We start from the raw sequence: 25,304 nt of genomic DNA, 5'->3' as shown, positions 1-25,304 counted from the left end.
ATCCTTCTAACAGCATAAGCACAATGGATGTGCTGTGTTCAAGCTGCCATACAGACCATTAACTGATTGATTATTTAGCACTCTTTGCTCTGTAATATGGCAATAACACAGTAATAAATGCTTTGTCATACACTTACAATACAGAGTACATCTATTGAAACACAGCACTTACACACAGTTAAATACACTGGGTGCTTCTGTTACACTGCAAACTATTTCCTGTTTTTAATTCCACGAGAATGGAGTGTGATGAGTTAATGCAAAAAGAATGTAAGCAATACCACTAAGATGACCAGTTACATTATGTATACACTAACCAGACAGAATGTATATGTACTAATAATTTACATCACTGGAAAGCTATCTTCTAATTCTGATAACATAAATATCACTGAACTGGCTGGATCAAGGCTGTCATCTTAGTTTTGTTATATGATCCTCGAACAGCAGGCTTGCTGGTTATTCCAACATATACCAGTTACATTTGCATGTCGTTAGCACTCTACACCATTATTTATAGTTTACAATTTAATCATGATTGGTTCACTTTATTACTGAAAAAATCCTTCTAAAATATCAAGTATCAAGCAATAGAAAGTGTCATGCTATTAAAAAAATAGCAGTATTTAACTTGTGGTTTTCCCTATTTTGACAAATACTTAGATTTTAATTTTAATACACTCTGTATGAGCAAGAAGAGCTTTTTTTCTATTTATCCATTTCAGTCTGTGTTCTGTGCTATCCTGTTTTGGTGGCAATACTGTCATAAGGCTAAATATTCACAGTCTTGAATTTAAAGCTGCTATGCAAGTTAGCCACCATTTAATTTTCCATAACCTCGTGATGAGTAGCTACTACTTGCTACATAGCACTAGGGGGCGTTCTGAATACCAATGCACAAATCCTTCCATCATCACACCACAAGGAGCAACTGATACATATATAAAAACTCCCAACCATTCAGAAATATGAGATAAGGTTATCGTAAAATGCATAGACAGAATGATTTCAAGAGGAAGGCAGAATCAGTTTAAAATGTTGCACTTCCAAATTTTGGCCCTTCCCATTTGTCAGCTTACCAATTTAGCATTAGACGATTATAAACACAGGTTAGCGCCAAATTAATTTGTAATAAACATTAAATCAGAATCTCTCCTCAGTCTTTTGATACCTCATTGATCACAGTTCCCAGCTCTACCTCGTAAAACACAATGTAAGCATACATAAGAAAAAACTAAAAGAGCTATTTCTGTCTATCTCCCACCTTTCGAATCTTTCAGCAGTTGTCTTAGTGATTTGATTTAAAATATATTAATCAGTACTTTTACTTCTTCAGGATTGCACTGAAATGAATCATGACTTTTCACAGTAATCTTTATCACTTTGAGGTCTGTTCTTACCTTTATGTGCCTGAAGTAACTCCTGTTAACACTAATGGGAGTTACATGGGGAACATCAGCAACAGGAGAGATCCCACAGTGGGTGAGACACATCTCTCCCTAGATGTTCATCATGAGCATTTAATTAAGCCTTAAAGTGGGAAATCAACTCAACTAAAAACACAGCAGCACTGGAAAAGATGCATTTTAAAATAAGCTTATTGCTACAGTGAAGATGTTGCCCAAAGACTAACCATGGCTCTGTGCCCTCATATGTGAATTCAACGTAAGACAGAGTTGTTTAAATCAGAAAGCCACATTTCTTGGAAAACCGTACACCAGTATACCAGGAGCAGAGAAATCAAAAGCAGGGAGAGAAAGTGCCAGCATAAGTTTGTGAACAACTATGCTGGTCTTCCAACAAGCGTTACTTTCAAATTCGAAATACCGTCTCATACCCACCAGCACAAGTTTCCCCAAATTCTCCAAGTATAACTGCACACACATAAAAGCCAACTGTAAATTTAACTTCAGAATCTATACATCTAAATGGCAAAATGCTTCATAAAATCATTCATAGTGCTTCACAAACACAGAGGTAGAACAAAAGAAAGCTGCAAAAACCTCTGTAAAACACAAGCCCATTCCTTCTTACTTCAGTCCCCCTTTCAGTTAGAGAGGACCCTGCCAAATTTCATTTGATTGCCTCTGAAGAACTGAATGAAACAAAACTGGGAGACCTGGGTAAAGGAATTTGGTTATTTATACAGTAATGGAATTATGTGGAGCTTCTTAAACACATGTAATACCTGAAAACACCTGGTGGATTTAGCATCAAGAACTTATGTGCCCATTAGAGTTCAAATTCAAAAGGTATTGATTTGCTGGCATTACTGCCACAATACACTCTATTCTTATACACTGTGAAATGTTTTGTGCCTTAAAAATATGATGATGACATAACTGCTAAACTGAAGTCTGTCCTATTTCGAGGGCATGGTCACTTAGGCCACAAATATGAAAAAGGCATGATAAAAAAAAATATATATGTAGCAGAGGGTAGAAAGCAGTTTGGTTTTACCTACCCACTGCTTTTAATATTACCAATCAGAAGAAATGGCTGAGCAGGATTTTCGATAGGTTGTTTCTCCACGAAATACTAATTTCATTCCAGGACAGCTATCTGGATGAACAACTATATCCAACAGTTTCCAAAACTCTTCCACAAAGAATTCCTCATGGTTTTCTTCAGCCATCTCTGTTTTTCCAATAACAGTAATAGGAACAACAGATATTTTTGTCCAATATACTGATGAAAACACTTCAGAGTTTATTTGACAGATCAAACAGCAATGGCTGCCAGCCTTTGCAACAGTAGGCTCAAACTGCTTATTTCACTGAAAAATACTGGCACCTGGCAAAACATGCTTGAAGAAAGAAAGGTGAACAATTCAGGTAAAAAAATCTGCCAAGTATATCACTCAAGCATGCACTTCAAATATTGCAGACTTTTTAAAACTTAAGAATGCCCATGGATTACTCAAGGGGGGGAAAAATTATAAGAATATTCTAACAGCCTCAATAGACAGAAAAAACAAAACCTGGAAAAACAGATTAAGAGTACATATTTCAGACGGATTTAAGTGTGCTGTACCTTTGCAGCCTAAGCCAATCTAAATGCAGGCTGTTCCATTCCTGCCCCCTTCCTTGTGCCAATTTTGGCATTTGCCATTTCTGAGCACAAACCTGGCAGAAAACTAAACTGACCAAAATGAAAGAGGAATTACAGCCCAAGTATGGAAATGCACTACTTAAAACATTAGAATAAATGTGACTGTGCCTGATTTCCACCGATCTTCCATTTTAACGTTGATGGCATCTAAGTTAGCAAACCCTGCTACAGTAGTGACTTAGAGCTAGTAGTTCTATTATCTGCTTACGCATTGCTTGTGGAATGAAGAAACATGCATGTAAGTTTTCCTTTCACCACTGTGGTCCACTGCCCAGGACGTTAAACAGCTTGCCATTCGGATACATATTCCTTGACTCTTGATCAGATTCTTTAAAAGTTTATATCGTCAGATTTGAAGATTACTAGACTGGGCTACTTAACAATATTTGAAAGAGGTGAACTTCTGGAAAACTACTGTATCCCCTTTTGGTGATGATGTGCTCAATACTTACCATACTGAAGGCTTAAAGATGGAGAGACAGGTGAAGTTCAAAATTAACACTACCAGAATGACTCTTACACAAGTGATTTACACTCTCAGTGCCCTGAGGAGACATACCCTGTTAAAGAACAGTTATTTGTTTGTTCTGATGATGTCCTAAACTGCAAAGAATGCCTGTTAATTACTTGCCCTTTTTCCCACATGCCAGAAAAATTATGAAATAAGGGCAAAATAATTGTAGTGTAGTTATTTGGACTCAACCTCCAATCTAGCCCAATCTGTATAATCTTTCTCACTTCCCTTCTCCTATCCCTACTTAGTTACTCTAAAATCAAGGTATTTATACTGAGACAGCACCGAGCACGGTGCTTACCCCGAGCATGATGCTTACTGAAACAGTGATTGTGGAAATTATAATGGGTAGATAGTGCTAGCAAAAAAGACCCAGCAAGCCATATTATATAACTGAAATTCTTTAATGCTTTGGTATTTTTAAATAATTAGGTCACTAGCAATTAATGTAAAGCTATCCAGCAGCAACAGTCAGCATCAAGACTGAAGGAAGAAAAACTCAAGTCTGCACATTAACTGAAGTAGAGATAAGTCAGGGCAAGAAAAGAGTAGGAAAAAAGAAAGGTTTTTTGCACTTATGCTGAGCTCACAGACAATTTGCAGAATATTTTCTGTGAAATTCGGGTTTAGTAAAGCTAGGCAATAAATTAAATTTAAGAATGTACATGCTGTTTCTATGGAAAATCATGAAATATTCTTGAGTCAGGGTAGATATTTATCATGTGATGCCTATCAGATATACTCATGTCAACTCAGCCCTAAAAGTCAAGCAAATTTCCAGTGTTAAATAGTTAACTAAATAAAATCAGATCAGATTAGAAAATTATTGCTTGAAATGAATCTGATATCTGAGGAGAACTGTTATGGTATTTTCAAGGACATTACACAAATACTAGCAAGACTGATAAGGCAAGTTCTCATAGCAGTTGAAAATTTTCAGAAATGAAGGCTCTAAGGTTTCGATTTCTTAAAAGTAAGACCATCTAGAACTTCAAGAAGATATATTAGTGAAAAAAAAATGCTGTTGGCAACTTTATAATTGGATTGACCTCACGCTCCATTATGACAACACACTCATAATTACAGTAATGTCTAAATGAGTACTAAATATTAAAGTTGTAATGAGTCATGTTGTTTTACACATGTTTTTAGCAAAGCACAATGCTAACAGCATCTGATGAGCTGGCTCTTGTTTCCTTTCCAAGAAAAGCAACCCAAAACTCCTCACAGCAACCTGTTCCTGCTTTCCTGTATGGGTCAGGAAACCAGGCCTCTGTTTCCTCTCCACATGTTGCAACAGGAAGAGCACAGCAGAGCTACTTCCTAAAGGAACTCTTCTTGCCCACCCTTTCCTTGACAGCCCTGAAAGAATTATGTGTATTATGTACGATGGGGAAAGGAGAGCCAGATTGCATGTCAGTGCAGGTCACAGTTACAATGCAGCAGATCTTAAAAAGATGTAAGGTCTGATAAGAAGCAAGTCTTCTCTACTTGCTGTGTCAAATCACCAATAGTTTATCTAAAGGCCTGTGCCCCTGAAGCACATATATATCTTGTTTTTAAGCATAACTGGAAATACCTTTCTGTCAAGAAAAGTTGTCTGGCCATGTGACTTTACATGGTGTTTGCAGTTATTTTTCCAGTCCCAGAGATAATTAGCACAGGGGCAGCTTGCCAAGCTAAAGCTGAGAGAATATCCTTCACAGCCTTTCTGGGCATTTGTGTCCTTTTCCAATTTTTATGCTGCTGTCACTGGACTCTGGCATTTCTTACCCAATTCATTTGCTTTCTGTGGTAATCATATGCAATGAAGATATGCATGGCCAACATTTAAACAGGCTGCAGATCAATTAGTGGTCTTAAGTTTATCTGATTTTTATCAAAGAAGACAGAGCTTTGGGTCGATTGTCACAGCCTGTGTCAAGTTGACCTTTTCAGAGACGTCTACATTGCCAGTCCCTTGGGCAACTTGTTGTCCCCTGTTAGTCTCTGAATGGCAGAAGTCTCTTCTGCTCAAGCACAAAGTATACACAGATGTCTATATTACATTCTTATAGGTTTGACAGCAACTGCATGTTGTATCTATAAACTGTCCTTTAGCAGTGACACTTCCTCAATGATGATAAGCTAATTTATGCAACTAAATCTCCTTTGTGCAGAAATGAAAGCTAATTGAGTCATTACAAAGTAATTCAGGAAGGAATACCTTGTATAAATTGGCTTACTTTATAAATCCTTCTCAAGTGGTTTTCATGCATCCTAAGTGGCGCTAAGCAGTTTCGCTGCTATCAAATACACAGGTGAAAAAGACAGCTTTACAGAGCTACAAAAACATTATTTTAAAACAGCAAAGGGAGGAGACAAGAAAATAAAGGTAAAAAGAAAGCGTATACATGAAATAAAGAGGAAAGTTTTTAATTACCTGAAACAGTGGTAACTTTCTCCTGGCTCAGTTTTCTTGGCACTTCAGCATTTGAAGGAACACGTTCTTCTGCAAAACACATAACTGCAAATGAAAGTCTGAAGAGACACCTCAACTGACAGGAATTACAGCCCACATCAGTCTGAAAGCCACACTCTACATTTCCAGATCGTAAGCCCTGTTTACTATTTTGCATTTGTACAGATGTTGGAACGTTGTTATTTCTGTGGTTTCCCCCACCCATCCAAACACTCCAAGAGCTTTCTTTCAAAATCTCAATTGTGAACATCTGTTTCCCTTTTCACTCTGCTCTGAATGCGGTAATACAGAGCTGCAGTTCTGCTGTTTTTCAGTCATTCTGAGACAATTAGAATGAGGGTCCTAGTCTGCTCCATACCTTTCTTGCCAGAATAAAGAAAAGGAAACCGAGGATTGAGTAAGTATCCCCAGCCCATGCAAGAATTCGGAAGTTCTTAAGAGAAGTATGCAGAGAAGGCAGAGGACATCTTACCTTCAACACTGTCATACACACACACTAGCTGGACACCTGCATGGTGGGAACACAGCCACTACAGATGCCATACATTCAGTGCTCCTGTCTACTGTGCCTGACCATGGTTTTAAGCAAGCCAGACTATACCAAATAACTTAGTGCTAGTTTAAGGGACAAGAAAAGAGAAAGCCTGGCAGCGATCAGCTCTGAAGCATGTTTTCTGGCTAGCAGGCTTGGAACACTGTGGAATCCTCAGAGGCAATTTCAAAAGATGTGCTCCATACCCCTTGTCCGGCACAGACAGGGAACTCTCTCATGCCCACACCCTCACTTAAGTAAATCCACACTCCACTCAGTACAGGGATGTAAGATCTGCTCCTCACATTTCACAGTCAACAATTCTGTTGATGAGGCAAAAAAGGGAACAGATTATGAGGGTTTTTAGCTGTATTCTTTAGGTTCATAAGGAAGTAGAAGCAGATTTATCTTAGCCTTTACAGCATATCAAAACTGACAAAGCTGCTGTACTGAATGAGGAAATGGTATATTGATAAACCCACTGCTCAAACAAGAATTGGACTTTTTAATATATTTAAACTATTTGCCTTTGCTACTCATCACATCTTATACAAATATTCATGCTTCTTTTTAAGGCACACATTTCAGCAACTAATTTTGATATTTTATTAATGACAGACAACAGATACAGAACTCACAGCTTTTACAATGTTCCTTATTGTACAACTTTTATGTAATTACCTATCTACTTTGACAAAGAGTGAATTTTATATCAACAGTTCAAAGGATTTTAAGCCTTGTAAAAATTTAATCTATCCACAAGACTGTTCCTGCAAACATTAAAGCATATGTTTAAAGCACAAGAGTAGACCTGTTGAAAAGAGTATGCATAATTGCTGGTAACCTATATACGCAGCCCTATAAATATTACAATTACATCATGAGATTCACTCTACAAAGAGCTTTGAAATTCTGCCCTAAGCCAGCAAGATTTTTTCTCTCTGACTCTTGACTAGCTAAAAATCTGGTTGAGATGAATATAAACTATTATTTAAGCCAAGGGGGGGGGGGGGGGGAACAAACAACAACAAAACATACCCCACCACCACCCCAAACACCACCACCAAACCACAATAGAACAAGGAAAATCTGAAGCTGCGGTACAATACAAAACACTCTGAACTATTTACTGCATTCAAATGTATTCCCCCACTTGGCATAACACTTGTTGCATGTTTCCAAGTACACTCGTTTGTTTATTTTAAGCACTCACAATTTGAGCATAAATGGCAAAAATACATCCCTATGTGCTGTCCAGAGCACTAGGAGGCACTGTCATTCTGTGGCTTCCCTACCATTATTACACCACTCACAGTTAATATTATCCCATTATCAGTCACATTTTCTAGGATTGCTCCCTTTTCCCAGAACAACCCAGTTTCATCCAACACACAGAGTATTATACATTGATTAAATAAATGTTGATATTACATGTTACTGAATGTTTGGACCTACATCAACTGATGTGTTGACTATACTGTGGATTTTAACTCTATCACTGTCATGGTCATCAGACTAGCTTCAACTGAGGACTGACTAGTAGAGGGTATTTCAACTGAAGTATAACAGCAGAGAAGGTTTGAAGAGAAATTTTCATAAGGTACAGCTGAATACACGTAGAGTGCATTGTGGTTTCATGGAAAAAATTAGAACATACGCATTCCCCTTCATGGAAAACGTATTTTCTAGAAACAAGAGTTCACCAGATCCATATCTGAAGACGAGAAAATATCCGAACAATGTTCTTTGAATACTGAAAAGGTCCCAAATTCAAACAAAGGTTGTCCATATTAGCATACTCATTTGGATCTCAACCATCCCCACTTATCCCACTTTGCTTTACACTACAGAATTGCCACAGAGAGGATAAACTTTCAGGTGCAATTAGAGTGGAAGAGGCACTCCAGAAGCACACTGAGCATGGTCCAGCTGCTAAAGAGCATTCAGTCCATGGAACCAGACTAAAGTGACTCCATAGGAAACCTCTTCTGAAACATGCACAGAGAGAACATCAGATCCTCGCCACAAACTTGTGCTTTAGGAATCTGTTGCCAATGGTCCACGCTACTTGCTAATGCAATCATGCTCATAGTGGAGCAGATGTAACAGGCTTGGCTTAGGGTGGTAAAAAAGAACCTATGGTTCTCACTAGGTTTTTCTGGTCCCAAAGCAGGAACTATGTGCAGGAGATGTCCTTTAAACACAACCACCTCAATTACGCCAGGAATTATGGCTGTAGTCAGATGCAACATACTAAAATTTGTGTTGCAACATGGAATAGAGTCAGAAGATGAAAAATTAAAATAAAAAATACAGTGAAATCCTTCTGTATTATTAAGATACTGTGTAAGAGGAGTCACGCAGACCTTTAAAATAATCTGGTACAATGTTTCCTCTGTATCTCTTCTTCACACCATCGCTACCACTGCAGCGAGAAAATAATCTTCTTCACCTTCTCACTATGTCAAAATGAGACTAATCAACACTGATTGAACCAGTGAACTCCTCCAGAGCTGTAGAGCCAAAGAACCCTTGAGATACAGGTTATGTTCCATACTCTGCTGGTACTCAGAGACTCTAATGACAAACAACCTACAAAATTCTTGTGGTGACAATGCAACAAGGAACCAACTATATTTGTTATGGGTTTTTTCAGTTAGTCCATGAAAGCTGTTGAAAATAATTTACTTCTTTAATTTGCAGCCTGAAGAAAAAACAGAAAAATAATCACCCAATCCTAGATGATTCTGCCATCCACACAATTTAAAAAGTGACCAGTGAATTCTACACTAGTTGAGCTTTTTACATGAATCCATTGATTTTTTTTCTTCCAATTTCATTTTCTTAAAGGGGGAGGGTGAAAAAAAATTCAGACTACTTGAGTATAAAATGGATAAGAGTTTGGCTTGAACAGTGCATTCCTTCAATGGAATGTGGTATCTCCATGGTAAATATGCATAAACTTTCCAGTGTCCTCTACTAACACATTACTTAACCATCTTTTTACATTAGACTCTAATTTAATGCCATTATTAATTGATATTCTACTGTCTTCTAGTCTCTGACACATTGTCATTGCAGAATACTAGTTTATACCTTGGATAATCCCTGTTTGTGGGTTAATATATTCTATTCAACACTTTAATAACAGTAAACAAAAACAGCTCAGCTATGCAGCAAAATCTACCAAACCACACAGATGGTTATAAGGTTTTCATTGTGTGGTTTCCATAGCAATCATATTGCAAATCTGGAAGCTTCTTGCAAATAAGCAGCTTGTATTTACATGCCTCTCGGCTGCAGCATGGAACTCTACAACATGTGAAGTTGTTATTCCTATCGCATATTGTTAGAAAAATTATTGGAAGATGTTTTGATCAGTTCAGATAAAAACTACTGCAGTGAACTAATTTTTCATCTATTTCATAATGATACAAGCAATCACACACTTGTAATGTACATTAATATATCTTCATTTGAAATCTCACTGTGGTGTCAGAAGGTCATAAGCATACAAACAGGTCTTGTAAGACAGACCTCCACAAAAATACTTGTATTATTAAATAATCAATTAAAAAAAAAAAAAATCACAGTGTCTTTACTATTGTACTCAGCAGCAGTGACACACATGCAAACAAAAAGGTGTGTACATGAAGAACTCTGCTGACACAGAACGTCATAGGTCTATACTGCTTTGCGCAAGAAAAAGTAAAAGATACAATGGCCTGGTAACACCAAGAGTATTACTCCTTCACACTGCTTTTTTGCTAACAAATAATGACTCTGCACAAATGTAAACAAGAACTTTCATACATTAATAAATGCTCACTGTGGGAAAGAATCAAGACCTTTTCTCTCCCAGATTTATAATTTTACAAATTGACCTAACCCCTTAACAGATGGATTATTACTCTAATAAGGAACATAAATCAATCCCCCTGTGTAATTTTTTTAAAAATCAGTGAGAACTGGCTTTTTTTACAGACAAGATTATTTGTTTGGAGAAACATTTAAGAATTCCAAAGAAGGAGCAATAAACATGCAAAATTTAAGAACAAAATTGTTTTTATAATTTGGCCTGACACCTTCTGTTAACATCAGCAGGGAGGGCTAGAGACCACCTGGGGTCAAAGGAATAAGAATTAACACCCTGTTTTATGCAGGGCCAGCAAGTTGCCTTACCTGAGGACAGTGCTCCCCAGCCTTGGGGAAGGGGTCCTCTGCAGTATTCTCACTATATACACACCTGTACATGCCTATACACTTCACCCAAACTCTTACAGAGTTTTAGTCTAAGGAGCTTGATATCCCAGAAATCTTCCATGTGTTGCTTGGATTATTTGCCTTGGTGTGTGTATTCGTAATGGCAGGGATTTTCCTTTCTGGTGTCTTCTTTTAGACTCCAGATCCACACATTCTGTAGGGAGACATCTCCAAATCCAAGTAGCAAAACTCAAGCTTTGGTAATGATCCAATATTCCCACAGATCCATCCCTTTCCCCCAGTTCCTCCTGGACGTGACAGATTACTGCAAGATTTACACACAACTTGTTGACATTTCACCCTGCATTCCCAATAGCACTCTGTAAACAAATGAAACAGCTTGGAAAAGGCTGCTGATGGTGCTATTCTCTAGCCATGTGAGACCTGGGGGGCAGCAAAGAGGAGGAGACAGGCTATCGTTTTATTAAAGCCCCATCTGACTGTACTGGGGTGCATGGTTTGGGGATGAAAAAGCCTCCAGGACAGCGACAGAAGTGGAAAACAAGCTGGTTGCTATTTAGAGAAGAGACTATAAACTTAAGAATTTCTTACCATGACAGAAGAGAGGACAATTCTTATTTTATTCCTACTTGTATGGGTCAGCTAGTTACCACCCAACAGCTCAGACAGAGAAGTTACATTCCTGCATGACAAGCTTGAGTGAAAAAAACGATTTCTACAACACAAGCAGAAGAGACGGAAACAGAAACAGGTCACCCAGACACAGGCTAAACACTTGGGATTGCAGATGAGGCGACATCAAAATATGAGCAGAAGCAGAAGTTGCACCTGAATAAATGGTCACCACTGTGCTCAGAAATTCAATGGGAAACAGACAATACAGAATTGTATTCCAACAGAATACAGACAGAGATCTCCAGGTTATGAACAATATAAAAATACATTTTAATGAAAAACATTATGCACACTGAGATGCTTTAGTTTTAGTTGAGGACAACCCATGCCAATTCCTAGCCCCAATTCCTTCCAACACATGTGATCCAAGTCTGATTCCAAGATGGAGGCAAAAGGTTTCATTCAAATATACTACCAGCTAAACTAGATGGGACCTCCAACTAACACTTTTTGCACAAGTTTTAATAAGCTCTTTGAAAACAACTATTATTTAAATTCTACAGTAAGTAAGGTTGAGTACATGCACCGCTCGTTCCAACCAGTAGACAGTAACAGAAGTCTGTTATTACTATTGACAACGTACTGACCTCCCAATGGCCTCAAATAAATAGCATCGGCTGTACAAAGTGAAAAGCTAGAATCATGAAATACTTTGGGATAGAAGGGACCAGTGGAAATTGCTTAGTCTAACACCCTGCTCTAACTCTGAAAGTTAGATCAAGTTTCTAGGAAACAGCATTTGGCTTCTTTTGGTACTCCAGACTAAGCTATTCAGCAGCAGTTTATAAGGGTCTATGCATTTTAATAGTTCACATATGAGAGAGCTGAAGCTAATGACTTTATAGAACAGGATTAGCTCAAATGACTCAGTTTTGTCCAGATCTTGCCAAGTTTCCAGATGTGAGGTTTCCTGAATTCCTTGAGAAATCCTACACTTTTTTTTTCCCCTCAGTTGCACTCCTTGTATCTTGAAAAGGTGCTACTGTGCACCGTTACTCCCAATTTTGTAAGCAGTCTGAATAACCAAACCAGCCATCTCCGCTAAAAATGAAGCACTGCCTCCCATTGAGAAGACCTTGGAAAAGTTACTTCATCATTCTCACAGAAAAGATTAGTAGATTTTGTTAATTAACTCAGGATCAATGCTGCAGGAAAAGGAGGTGAGAAGGAGAGGAAGTTATATTGGAGTCCTGGAATGTCACTTAGCCATTTTCTGGCAAAAAAAAAAATCTCTCTTAAAACAACCTTCCTGTGACACCACCCTGTGAATCTAAGCATATGTTATGGTTTGGCTTAATCAAAACCAAAAAGCAGATATAAAATTCCCTTCCTAACAAAAGCATTTTTGGAGATACAGCATTTGCTAAACTAAAGAGTGAAGTAAACAAACAAACAAACAAAAACCAGTCCCACTAGGGACAAATACAAAACACACTTCAAGGCTGCAATTCTCTAGTCTTGTGCAGAAGAATTTTGTTTGGATCATATAACTATTGCTACGAAGAATAATAACAGAGTGAAGTAGTAGAGATAAATGTGTAAGTTCGGAGAACTGTTTCAGGAAAAAATCTCTTTCTAAATACATCTGTGAAAAAGACACTGCATTTCTCATTTATTATTGCACACATACCCATCCACATGAACTATACTAGGGCAATGGATTAAAAAAACGTGTTTTAAAAAGCAGGAACATACTATACGACTTCTCACTAGTTTACTAGAAAAAAACAAACAACAAAATATTTTTCTAGCAGAAAATACTTTTTATAATGTTTTAGGACAGAAAGTATGAAGAGTAAGTGATCAAAGAATACATATCTGTCCTTGGAGGAAAAAGTTACTCTCACACAAGACAGAAAATTGAGCATTGTTGGCAAGGTCGTCCACAGTTGTTGCAAAGTAGATCTTCTCACTCTACTGTGCATGATTTTACCAAGTTTTCGGGAAATGTAGGAACATGCTTTGCTTTACTTACCTTCCCTACTTGTTGAGACCTGAATATACATCAGCAGTTTTCCTCTTTTTCTTTCCTTTCCCCAGTACCAAGTGTCCCAGTACCCTTGCTTGCCTGCCCTTGCCCCACTCTGTAGTCACAACCAATTTGTATAAAGACTATATCCTCTCCAGACCCCACAAATTTTGTTCATTTACCAGAGAGGTTGTTATAGTATGAAAGTTGCTGTTTCCAGGGCTTCACAAGGCCCTTCAGGCTTTAAGAGCAAAGTATCAGAACAGGAGGAAAAACATGCTCAGTCACCTGAACGACAGAACAAAATATATTCATTAGGACAACTGAACAATCCAGAGGTACCGGCAATTCCTGGTTTTCGTTATAAATATATCAAGATTTCATGAACTCAGCTTCCTGCTTGGCGTGCCTGCTTGGCGCTCTCCTTGCAAATAAGCAATCTTCAGTCAAGTTTTGAATAAGTGACAGCTGAATCAACTTAGTTGTGCAGTTCCTAGCACTAGTCTTCCAAACAACAAATAATTTAAAATCTCCAATTAAAAAAAAAACCAAAAGGCAAAAACTTTACAATCTCTACAATCTCTTTTTTTTTTCTTAGACTAACATAGATGCAAAAGAACTAACAGTTTGGCAATTTAAGGTTAAAGGAGGAAAAAAAAAAAGTTAGTCTGACAGGATTAGGAGGAATAGAAATATGTAAAATCTTAGTTACACCAATAACAAGCTTGAGAGGAGAAAAGGTAGAAAAAGGCAGGAAAAGCAGCAGTACATACCAGGAAAGACCATTTAGAATGTCTAATTTTGGAATAGTAAAATTTCTTTGACAAAATGATCTAATTATTATTAATAAAATTCAATACAAATATGCCAAAGTGCAATGTGCACTGCATAGAAATAAGGGATGGGTTTTGCACTGACCTTTTTATTTCCTCATGAAGAAGGACCTGATAATAGTAATTCTTCTCAAGAGAAAAGATAAAGGTCATCACAAGCAAGTTCAATAGTGGATATGCACACAATAATTATAACAAAGAATAAAAGAAATTAGAGAGAGATCCACTTCCAGAAACTCATTCATTCTTTTCCCATTTTTATATTCACAAACACTTTGTATTTACAATTAAAGTCACTATTTCAGGGTTTTGTTTTCAGAAATCAAGCCTCTTAAAATTGTCTAATCCTATATGCTGAGTGAACCAGTCAGAATATATTAAACTCAGAAAACAAAACATTATTTGATGGACCATCAAACAAGGTGAAAATTTCATAAATTACTTCAGAATCCAGCTCCTTACAAATTCCTTAAGTTTGATTAGGTACTTTTTAAAATGTTACCTATATTTTTTTGATCAAGAGATTAGGTAACTTCCACACCTGAACAGAAGCATCTCTGAAGGTAAAGTTTCATGTTAGCTTCCAACAAAAGCACAATTTTGGCTCCACTTCTAAGTGTGCTCCTAAAGCCTCAAATTTGGCATACAAAATTGAGGCAATAGGCACCTTACCTAAATCCATATTTAAACATTTAAAGAAGGAATAAAATATTTTAGGATACAGCTCTTAACAGGCCTCAACAACGTAAAGGAAAGCTTCTGGGGTTTAACATTTCTACATGCTCATCCAATTATTTAGCTGATTAACAAAAAATGTTCCCTCCTCTGTCCCTTCCTCACCCTCCCAAAAAAGTAGTTGCAATTATTGGACAGAATGCAAATTAGTAGCTCAAAGGGACAAAATAAACAACAATTTTGAAGTTGATTCCATGGTTGTATTGTAAGTTCACAGGAATTTGCGCTAGAGATTGCTTGCCTAAATACATGTGGCATGCACATAAGTACATTCATATATATAAATATAATAAAGATTTATGTGAATTTACTGTAACTAAAATAAATTTGTTTGTTCTCTCAACCCATAATAGCTCTTAGTTATGTAAATAGTTTAAGTGTTCAACATGACATTTTATAAACCTTATTAATAAAATGTTTTGCTAAAATAAATGTGGTGGCTACTAAAATCTACATAGAATATATAAATAGTTCTCTATGTAAATACTTCTAGCAATCAAATATTCAATTAACGAATCTATACTGTATAACTCTGTACTACAGTGTTATTTGACAACCATGTACAGAGGTTATATTTCTCAGGCTTAAATTTATATGGTAGACAGAAAAAAGCCTGTATATGTCAAGTAAAGTTTCCCATACTCGTTGATCAGCAGCAAGATTTAAATTTAAAAGCCATTTCTGAAAACTACACATCCTTAATTGTGACAAATGTGACTTGACATAATATTTACATACATAGAATTCATAAAGAAAGCATCTTGTTTAAACCACATAATATCCTTTAATAATCTGCAGGGTTAAAGTATTCAAATTTATAGTCTGATTCCAGAAATGAACTTACTCAAAAAAGGGACAGAAGACAAGGCATTTCAGCATAGCTCACTTTAGTGAAAGGAAACACAATACAGTCATTGGCATGTTTCCACAAGAAAAGTCTGGCTCCCAGATGCTTCTCTTATAACTCCTTTAAAAATGTTCTACCAAGACATTTTTGCATTCTCTGTGTTGATCATTAACTGCACATTGACAAAAAAAAATTCAGCAGCTTTCACCATTTGGATACTTTTATGAAAAGTAAAAAACCCACACCACTGCCTCTTTTCACTGTTTATGGCCCATGCCATCAAACCAAATTATGTCAACTACGCTAAATCCTTTCTCCAGCTTAAATAATGAAATAAAGTAATTGTAAAAATATTCTTGTTATGATTCACTAGTAAACAAAAATCAGGTTAAATCATAAATAAGCAGAAAATTATAGCTGCAACGCAGACTGTTTACACATACTGTATTTTGGGTAACATTCCCACATTTATTTCTACAAATACAGTCCCATTACCCTATTCTCATACGTTAAGTCCAGAGTGTTGGATGTTGGATCTTACTAGCCCTACACGCCACATACCACGATGCACCTCAGAGAGATGAGGTAGGACAGCAGGGATCTGGAAGTAGTTCACAAGCAGGAGATGGCAACTGCTCCCCAGGCAGCTCACCATGTTACTGTGAGATTGGCATGCAGCTGGATCTCAGAAAAACCCAGGGCCCCCAGAGTCCCAGATTACTTGAATTGCCTCGCAGCCAGTACTTTCAATTACCCAGTTTTCATGCCAGAGACACAACACAGTCTCAGCTGCACTGTAAGAGCCACCACTTGTAGGCCTGATCTAGACAGTTTAACCAGAAATTAGGTCTTATGACCCGTATGGAAATTTTGACAAAATCGTATCCATCTTGACCTTCTGTTTATTGAATTATCTGAAACTACTGTTCAACATTTAGTAATGGAGATGCCTCACTTCTTAAGGAAATAAATTTGAGACAGGTATGGAAGCAAGTATAGTTTCGGTTAGTCTATTCTGGGACAACAGAAGGACGACCCTCATGCTAGGGTCCACAGGCTTTTCTGTAGATGGTGCTTTGTTTTTAAAATGAGATTCCTTCCTTTAATTCCCAGTTTTACTCACTGTTGCCTTCAAGATTCAAGGACAGAATAACTGTTACAGCCTGCTAAGACAAAACCCTTCCACAAACCAAAGACGGAAGTACTGGAACCTATTCCTTAAAGATATTGAAAGGTCCCAAGATCTTAAACTAGTTTTCTTAGGACACGAACTCAGAGATTTTAGGTGGAGAAAATCAAGATCTGTTAGGAAAAAGCAGACTTCAAAAAAGGACTGAAACAAAATACCCCTGTGCCAACCATCCCCTTTCTCGATCAGAAAACTTTCCTCCTACCTTGCTGTCTAATCCAAATCTCACTGACTTGCCAAAAACATTCCTCAGTCTCTTCTGGCTTCTTAAAACATTCCTTCCTCTGCTGCTGAAGCTTATCTGTGTACCTGCACTCTGCACTTCCCTGGAGCACCCCTCTCTACTGTAGGGCACAGCAGACTGCTGCATCTTGCCCTCTTCTGCCTGGTCCACTGTGTGGTCTGGAAGTTGTACCCTGCTGACCATTTTCCTTTCCTAGGAGCAACCAACTTGCTTCTTTCAAAGACTCCTACCCAGCCCAGGGAGCAGCATCCAAGACCACGAAAGAGGCAGCCTTCTCCTATGTTGCCTTCCTTGTGTATGTGTAAACTAAACATGACATCCACTGCAAACACAGTACACTGTAACACACAAGCAAATCAGGTATGAATGCATATGACCAGCAAAATTCACGAAGCTCTGGTTAATTAGTATTTTGTTTGGCTAATTTCTCCATTTTGAGGAGGGTGGGAAGGAAAGTGAGTAGCACATAAAAAGCACACGCGGAGGAAAAGACATATACAAGAAGGATTTATGCTGATGCCTTTCTTAAGGCTGAAAAATTCAAGTAAGAGATTTGTGTCTACAGTAACAGAGTGATTAATTCAGCCTTTAAAGCCCACCTTGCTGCATCTTATTTGAGAATCCAGTTATATAAATTATGGTTCTTTAATAGCTACCTCGTGGAAACCAGAAAAGTTGAGAAGCGATAGCCTGAGGCACCATATAACCTCTGGTTGCTCTTTTTTCTCAGAAAACTCTACCTAATGGTTTTAATAGCCTGATACGCAGTCATTCGTCACAAATTCAAAAAGTAAAGGTTCCTTGATCTATCTAAATAGTCTTCATCAGTTATACCCAAGCAGTAGAGCAAGCCCAACATTTCTGTTTTCATAAATATACACAATACAATTGACATTTTGCTTTGAACTTGCTAAACTACAGCAATTCCTCACATTTTTGGTTAATAAACTATCTCACATAAAGACATTTCTTCTGAATGCTTTGCAATAGAATTATTGCAGTGCTTCTTAATTAGATAAAAACAGTGCTACCAAAGAAAACTACTTTGCTTTCAAAAGAATGAACTTTGGGTCCAAAACCCACTGAAGACATGCATGCATAAACAAAGCTTTGATCACATTTAACATGAAGCCAGCTGTCAGAAAGTCAACACTGAAAAAACTGTGATACAAGTAAAATTACTTTGTGTGATTTTGTCTCACCAGGATGACAAGCTTTTCTAAGACAGGATTCTGTCTCACCAGGATGACAAGCTTTTCTAAGACAGGATTCTATCTCTTGATAACAAACAACTTCTGTCACATACTGTTCACATCAGATTGGTTTTACAAATCAATAGTGTCAAACATTGTTTAGTGCTGGTGCACAGAAAATAGCATAAAAATAATTGATCAGTACTTGCAATAAAATATCTTATTTCAATAAGTAAATTCCTTTCAATGAGTTGTGTGCTAATTAGTTTCTAAAAGAGTTCTTTAAACAAAAAAATGCATGATTAAAAATACTTCCTTTTTAGATGTTATTAAGTATGCCTTCTAATTTTAAGTAAATAAGCTTCCAAATGCCAATAGGCAATGCAGACTTAACAATCAATTCCTGGTTTATTGGGGGTGGGGTGGGGTGGGGGGGGGCAAGGGGGTTGTCTGATTGGGCTTTAGGGTTTTTTTGTTTTTTTTTTTAATCTCTGAAATACAGAAATAAAATTCAGCCTTTGCGAACTCAAGACTTTGATAAACACTGCCTTTCCAACATGAACTCCTTCAGTTTGTTGTAACAGTTCACCACAACTTCAGGAAGGTCGCTTCTATTTTCTCTACTTGTAAACTCTGAAACCTATGAAGTTTGAAACACCTGAAAACTATGAAGTCTTGCATGCAGTTCAAAGAGAGGAGAATAAATACCTAAACTTAATAGCACACATTTTCCATTTACTGTAGATATTGTAATTAACTTCTCTGAATCTCACTGCTGACCAAATTTTCTGCAGTCGAAGTATATTACTAAATAAAGAATATTCTTTTCTAAGAGTATTTCTCAGTAGACAACCCCACCCCAAGTCCAAACAGTGAATACACCCCTCACATGCCAATCAGACTAAATATGAATACTCAGTTATTATTTCATTTTTATTGGCCTCCTCACTTGCACGTTTGTGAATGTGTGTGTGACAGGGGAGCAGGGGTTGAATTGCATCATGGACAGTAGGCTTCCTGACAGCTATGGGCCACCTGTTGTTCACAGACCACCACTTTATATTTACCTTACCAGAAACACAGAAGAGCCTGTGAACCTTATTTTTCTTTCCAAAAACTTCCCACTTCCCACTCAATGGACATCTCATTCTTTTCAGCTACAAGAGATTGTCTTACCTCCTCTTCCATCACTGACACCTAACATCAATAGAAAGAAAAGGTTCCCTCTTTAGATGTAGGATTACATTAATTGAAGATAAAGCCGAATCTCTTGTGGCAAACAAAAGCTGTGGTCCAGATATCAAGTTCCTAACCGCCTTCTGGATGCAATGTCTTTAAATACAAAAAGTTGTCTGGATTCGTAACTCATGTCTCCTGAGCATTTAGTACGAGCTGAAAGACACTGCAAGGTATATATAAATCCCATAAGCATACTGCCTCAAAACCCAGAGTAACAGAGAATTCAGACATAGCTCTATTTCATCATAGCAGTTGGGATTTGGCACTATACAGTTGAAAGAGATTGGTTTTCAATAATTTTCATGTCTGGCATATAATCAAAGACACTTAGTAGACCCCAAATCCCAGTGATCAAGAAAAAAAAACCCACACATCTGGGACACAAAAAAAATCTTTACCATTCCCCAACACCGAAAGGTAGTTTACATCTGCTTTTCACTGCTCTTGTATTATTTTAATTACTTTTGATTTACAGCGAATTGAGTAAGCCCTGTAGCAGCCCCTTCTCCTTATTCTGGTACTCCACCTATCAGCAAGATATTATGGGCAAAAATACTTGATATATAAAAATAACGTAATGGCTAAACAAGTTAAGAAATCAAGATTTTTCATAACACTGAGATGCAATCTTTGAAAAAATGGTTTTGAAGAATGACCTATCCTCACTGCTTTAAAAGGAAAAAAATCCCTTGCTGTGTTCTTGAATCTGAAAGATGTTGTAATGGAAATGATTCAAAACACTTCCAGTAATTACTTTGGAAACTCATCTTTAGTACTGTCCTCAAAAATGCTGATCGTACATCTGGCCTTTTCAGCTCCAAATATTCCAGACCCTACTTGTACTTTATACTTTGAAATCACTTCATTTACTAATTAAAAGTACTTATAATTCTTTCTGTGGAAAAAATAAAAATAAAAAATTGATAGAACATCAGTATTACATACAACATCTGAGGACAAGTAGTAAAGAATTCCCTAACTACTTGAGGCAAACAACAAATGCTGGGAGCAATTTGGACAGTATACCAGGATATGTGATATACTGACTTAACACCAGTGATCACAGGTAACATCTCAGATTCCATAATCACCTGTGTCTCTGCTCACTTAAACCTACTGCTCTGGTTTACAACGACCAATTAACAGTTTCTTCGTTATAGCTTACTGGTTTTAGGAACTGATTATACAGCTGTAATCCACAACTGGGACTGCTTGACACCAAATGCTATGCTGGACCCACAGACCCTGACTGTGATATATTGAAAACTCTAAAATAAGCAAAGGTCTCCTGAAAAGGCATTTTCATTAACACAGTGCTGTGAAATCTTCACTTCTAGTGCCAAAAAGTCAATACATCTGACACTACATTTTGAGAACACAAATATTTGCTATGAGTTGGTGTTCATGAGTGACAGATCAAGCTTACACTCAAACTCTACTACATAATCATTACTTCCTTCTTCCCAAGAAGAGGTAAATCAGAGATCACATTCTTTTGCCCCAGTCCTCCATGCTCATGAAAAGGGTACAACATCATAAAAACAATTTGCTGCTTCAAAGTTCCAGCAATCCAGCAACAAGAGAGGATGAGGATGGTATTAAGTTACGCTGCTTAACTGCAGAGGTTAACTGTTAGAAAAAATTAAAGCAACAAAGCTGCTTAAAGAGACAACCATAAAATAGAGACAGGATGATCATTCCCTACCTTCATACTCAATGTCAGAAATAAGTTCTGAAACAATATCAACATAATTCTGAAACTATATCAGAGACTTTGTTTAAAGTAAGCAAACAAATTAAAAAGTGTTTCTTTGCATAACACACTTCCTATTACATACAACTTAAGACATTTCTTACCTTCTCCTGAGCTTTGCCTTAGTTACAGAGTTTGCCTAGCTAAGCTTCCAGCTACACTGCAAAACAGAATTATTGGCCAGATAGCTGGGCTTGACCAAACTGTTTGGCAGAGGACTGATAGCGGGAATCAAAAAACAAAAGCAAGCTTTCCATTCCCATGATCCTTGGCCCAATCAGAGATTGCATCAATCCTCAAATTTAATTTACAGCAAACTAAGAACTGATGCGAGTTCTACTGGCTGCGTTACTTCTCCACAGCAGTTCCCCTGACTAGAATCACCACAGCACTGAATTTCACTGTCCTTACCCCTCTCTCACCCAAAAGTTCTCTGTGTTATGGACAGGCTGAGAAGAGAGGGCACAAAGTCAACAATGCCAGCCTTGTGTCACATCACATTGCTTTGGAATTTCTATTCTGTAAGGGCAGCTTTTTATCTCCATGCACCAACTAAGCACTACCAAAGTAAGACTCGAACCTTATCTTTAGAATCATTTTACTGGAGACTATACTGTACACCACAGAAACTATTGCTATAATGCAAGTTCGTGAGCAGAAAGAGAACAGAAGAAAAAAGACAACACAAGATTGAAAATTAAGGTAAGTATGTTAGCTTAGATTTACACCTTTTTTCTCCTATTGTGCAAGAGTGTTGTAGAGAGTACACAAACCGAGTTGAGGTTGTAGAAAGGATCAAGGTGGCAGGCAGTAGTTAGCATTGCAATTCTGGATATGTGCTCCATACAGATGTGAAACCACAGAAGACAATACTGAAGGCCTTTAAAAATTATGTCACTGAAAGCCCGAGTTAATAAAAAAATTCAGTCTTCAAGGGCTGTAACAGATGACAACATCTTTAAACCTGGCAAATGTTCTCTCTTCTGACAAGCACAACTCCATTGTTTAAAACACCACTAAGCTAGAAACTCTATGCATCTACGTAGCTCTACACACCACACAGTTATTTAATACTACAGTTTTAGAAGTTATTTTATGTTACAGCTTATAATATCCAGCTGTGGACTGCAAAATTATATAGAGTGTAATAAGGTAGAAAATATATAGCTAATTAGCAAAAATCAGCCTTTATTGACAATATTTTTAATTTTGCTTAATGAAGTCTTCCTCTGTGTTTTTATTAAAAAACAAAAAGACAAAAGCTTAGTTTGTTGAAGACAGTATAAAGCTTTCTTTTCCTGAAGAATCTTGCAAGGAAGGTTTTACAAGTTGGGAAATCTTTGGCAGTTCTGATGTTTTTGACTCTACCTGAATAACCACACTAAAACACTAATATCAAGAACCAGGAAAATGATGCTTCTATGGTAAACATGAATTTGTATGTGCTATTAAAGAAGAAAGTAACTTAACAGATCAGAAGATTAATTTTCCCAACTTTCTTTGTACCCCCTCCAACTATCAACCCCACTCATCCTGCCAGCAGACAGTACAAATTGAATGCCTCTGAAATCTATGTTTTTAATAGGTTAATAGACTGTTACGATTCTGGATACTGGTTTGAAGCTATCCAGCTCCCGCCTGGAAAACTGATCTACCCTGCCCCCTGCCCCAGGTTGGGGGAAAAAAAAAAAAAAAAAAAAAAGCTAAGCAATGATATAGCTAGAGAATACATCATCAGTCAGTCCCGATTACTGCAACAGTTCTCGAAAATTCCTGATTTTCAAAACTGTGCAAAAAATTTCCATATCCTCTTTTTAATCCAAACACTCTTTATTCAAATACCAAACCCAATATTACCAAATGGACTGCATCATGAACTGTCTTAATTTGCTTCTGAGATGTTGATATAAAAAACACTGGAGAACCCCTAAATGCAAAATTTTACTTACTTGAGAAATAGAAAATTATAGCCAAATAAATGATAACAAGGTACAATGAGCTGTGTACTTGAAATTCAGTATTTATAAAGCTCGTGGGTCTGCAGAAACAAAGGATCAGAAGCCTCTAACATGAAGATGCTTTAAGGATAAAAACAAAGTGAAGATTAATTTCTTCTCCCTCTTCACAGGGATCTAGCATATTTGCCTTCTGCATTCAAGAGCTTAGCATAGTTTTGTGGCTGTACAAATAATTCTTGTTTTCTGTTCTCTTAAAAGGCATTCAGAATTCCTTATGTGTTCTGTATTATTAAGTCAGGTAACAGCAGGGATAATGATGCTCCACCCTTTGACCATGAAAGGAAGAACAAGTGGTTCACTTACCTGGGAAAATAGAAAGGACAGCCAACTGGAATTAAATGCAACTAGTCAGGCCTAATTAAGGCACATGAGACCGAAGTGGAGTACACTCTTTTACCAAGTTTAGATGAACAGCTATACAAGAACCAAAATACATCCTACTCCTGTGACGTTTGTTAACTAGCATTTCACCTAATACTCTTCAATATGGTATGGATTAAGAAGAGAAGGACTGCTCTAAGGCATCAGAGCCGTAAGTTTTTAACTCCATTTAAGCAAATGACTATTAAAGCACATTTATGGAAGAGAAAAAGATGCTTTAATTACATAAAATCTATTGCAAACTTATGCTTTATTTCTACTTAGTTATGCCAACACATCAAAATTAAGAGCTCCACTGTACAAGGTAAGATGGTCCTTCCTGAAAAGTGTACCATTCAAAGAGACAAGATGAAAAAGCATTAGATAAAGAAAGATAATACCTACTTGATAACATGAAAATGAAGCACCACTCCAAGATCATGCAGAAAGAAATTCATTTAACTAAAAACTGAAACTAGACTTCTTGAATAACAGAAAAGCTATCCTTTCTTTGTGACAGCTGTTCTGTTACATTTCAGATTTATTAGCCACATTAGGAGACAACAGTTCCTGAAAACTGACATAAAAGTGGGATGTAAGTGAAAACACTCTAAAATCTTGCAGAATCATACCAAGGCAGCAATTCTCTGAAGACAGAGCTTAAAGCAAAGAACTCAAAGCATATATTAACTATTGGCCTTCTACCAATATTTTATGTGTTACTGCTCCAGATCTACTTACTGTTTCAGATTCAAATAAACAGGTAAGATAAGTGAAGCTCAGAAAAGAGTAATTTATCCCAGGATACAATCTAGAGCTTCTTTAACAAAAGCACAAGCAGGCATACAAGATCACCTTCTGTAAGAGCCTGAGCATCCAAAAAGCACTGCAACAAGGTTTGGTGGTATCCTCTAGCTAGAAGATTAAGCCCTGTAATGTAGTTTTTATATTCACTGCAGAGGAGTTTTTCAGCATGCCACACTGCACCCCATTTCAACAGAAATTGTATTCTGTGCTGAAATAGTCGTCTAGGTACAATTCAAAGAAATGGAATCAAAAAAACCCAGCTCTTAAAGAACTAAGTGCTGCTGCAATTTTACAATTTTATGATAATCATTTTCACCAGTCACTCGTTCTCTGCTCCTTTGGTTCATTGAAATGACCTTAAAATTAAAACCAAGGCATACTATAAAATGTTCTTTTCTCCAATGGTCAGAATATTCATTCTAAAAGATACAGAAAGTTAGTCAGCATCACATGACACGACTCATTTTTCCTCTCAAGTTATTGCTGATAACTGCACTGCCCCAAACAGCGAAGGGTGCAGAACGCTATTTTATACAAAGTGATTATTTAATTGTCATATCACTTTAAAATATCATTTGTTAACTAATGGTAACTGAAAAA

General features: G+C 37.1%; 1 protein-coding gene across 1 annotated transcript in view; it reads right to left on the bottom strand.

The window, feature by feature from the left end:
- Window positions 1-25,304, bottom strand: part of SKAP2 (src kinase associated phosphoprotein 2) — a 112,755-nt gene that overhangs the window by 12,629 nt on the left and 74,822 nt on the right. The window contains exon 10 of the mRNA XM_010577652.1: window positions 6,048-6,116. Coding sequence (XP_010575954.1) covers window positions 6,048-6,116 — 69 coding nt within the window. The remainder of the gene's footprint in view (window positions 1-6,047; window positions 6,117-25,304) is intronic.

Source organism: Haliaeetus leucocephalus, unplaced genomic scaffold (assembly GCF_000737465.1).
Source record: "Haliaeetus leucocephalus isolate CR32 unplaced genomic scaffold, Haliaeetus_leucocephalus-4.0 Scaffold566, whole genome shotgun sequence".
In the NCBI taxonomy this organism is placed as follows: Eukaryota; Metazoa; Chordata; class Aves; order Accipitriformes; family Accipitridae; genus Haliaeetus; species Haliaeetus leucocephalus.
This window is presented reverse-complemented; position numbering and strand designations above follow the sequence as displayed.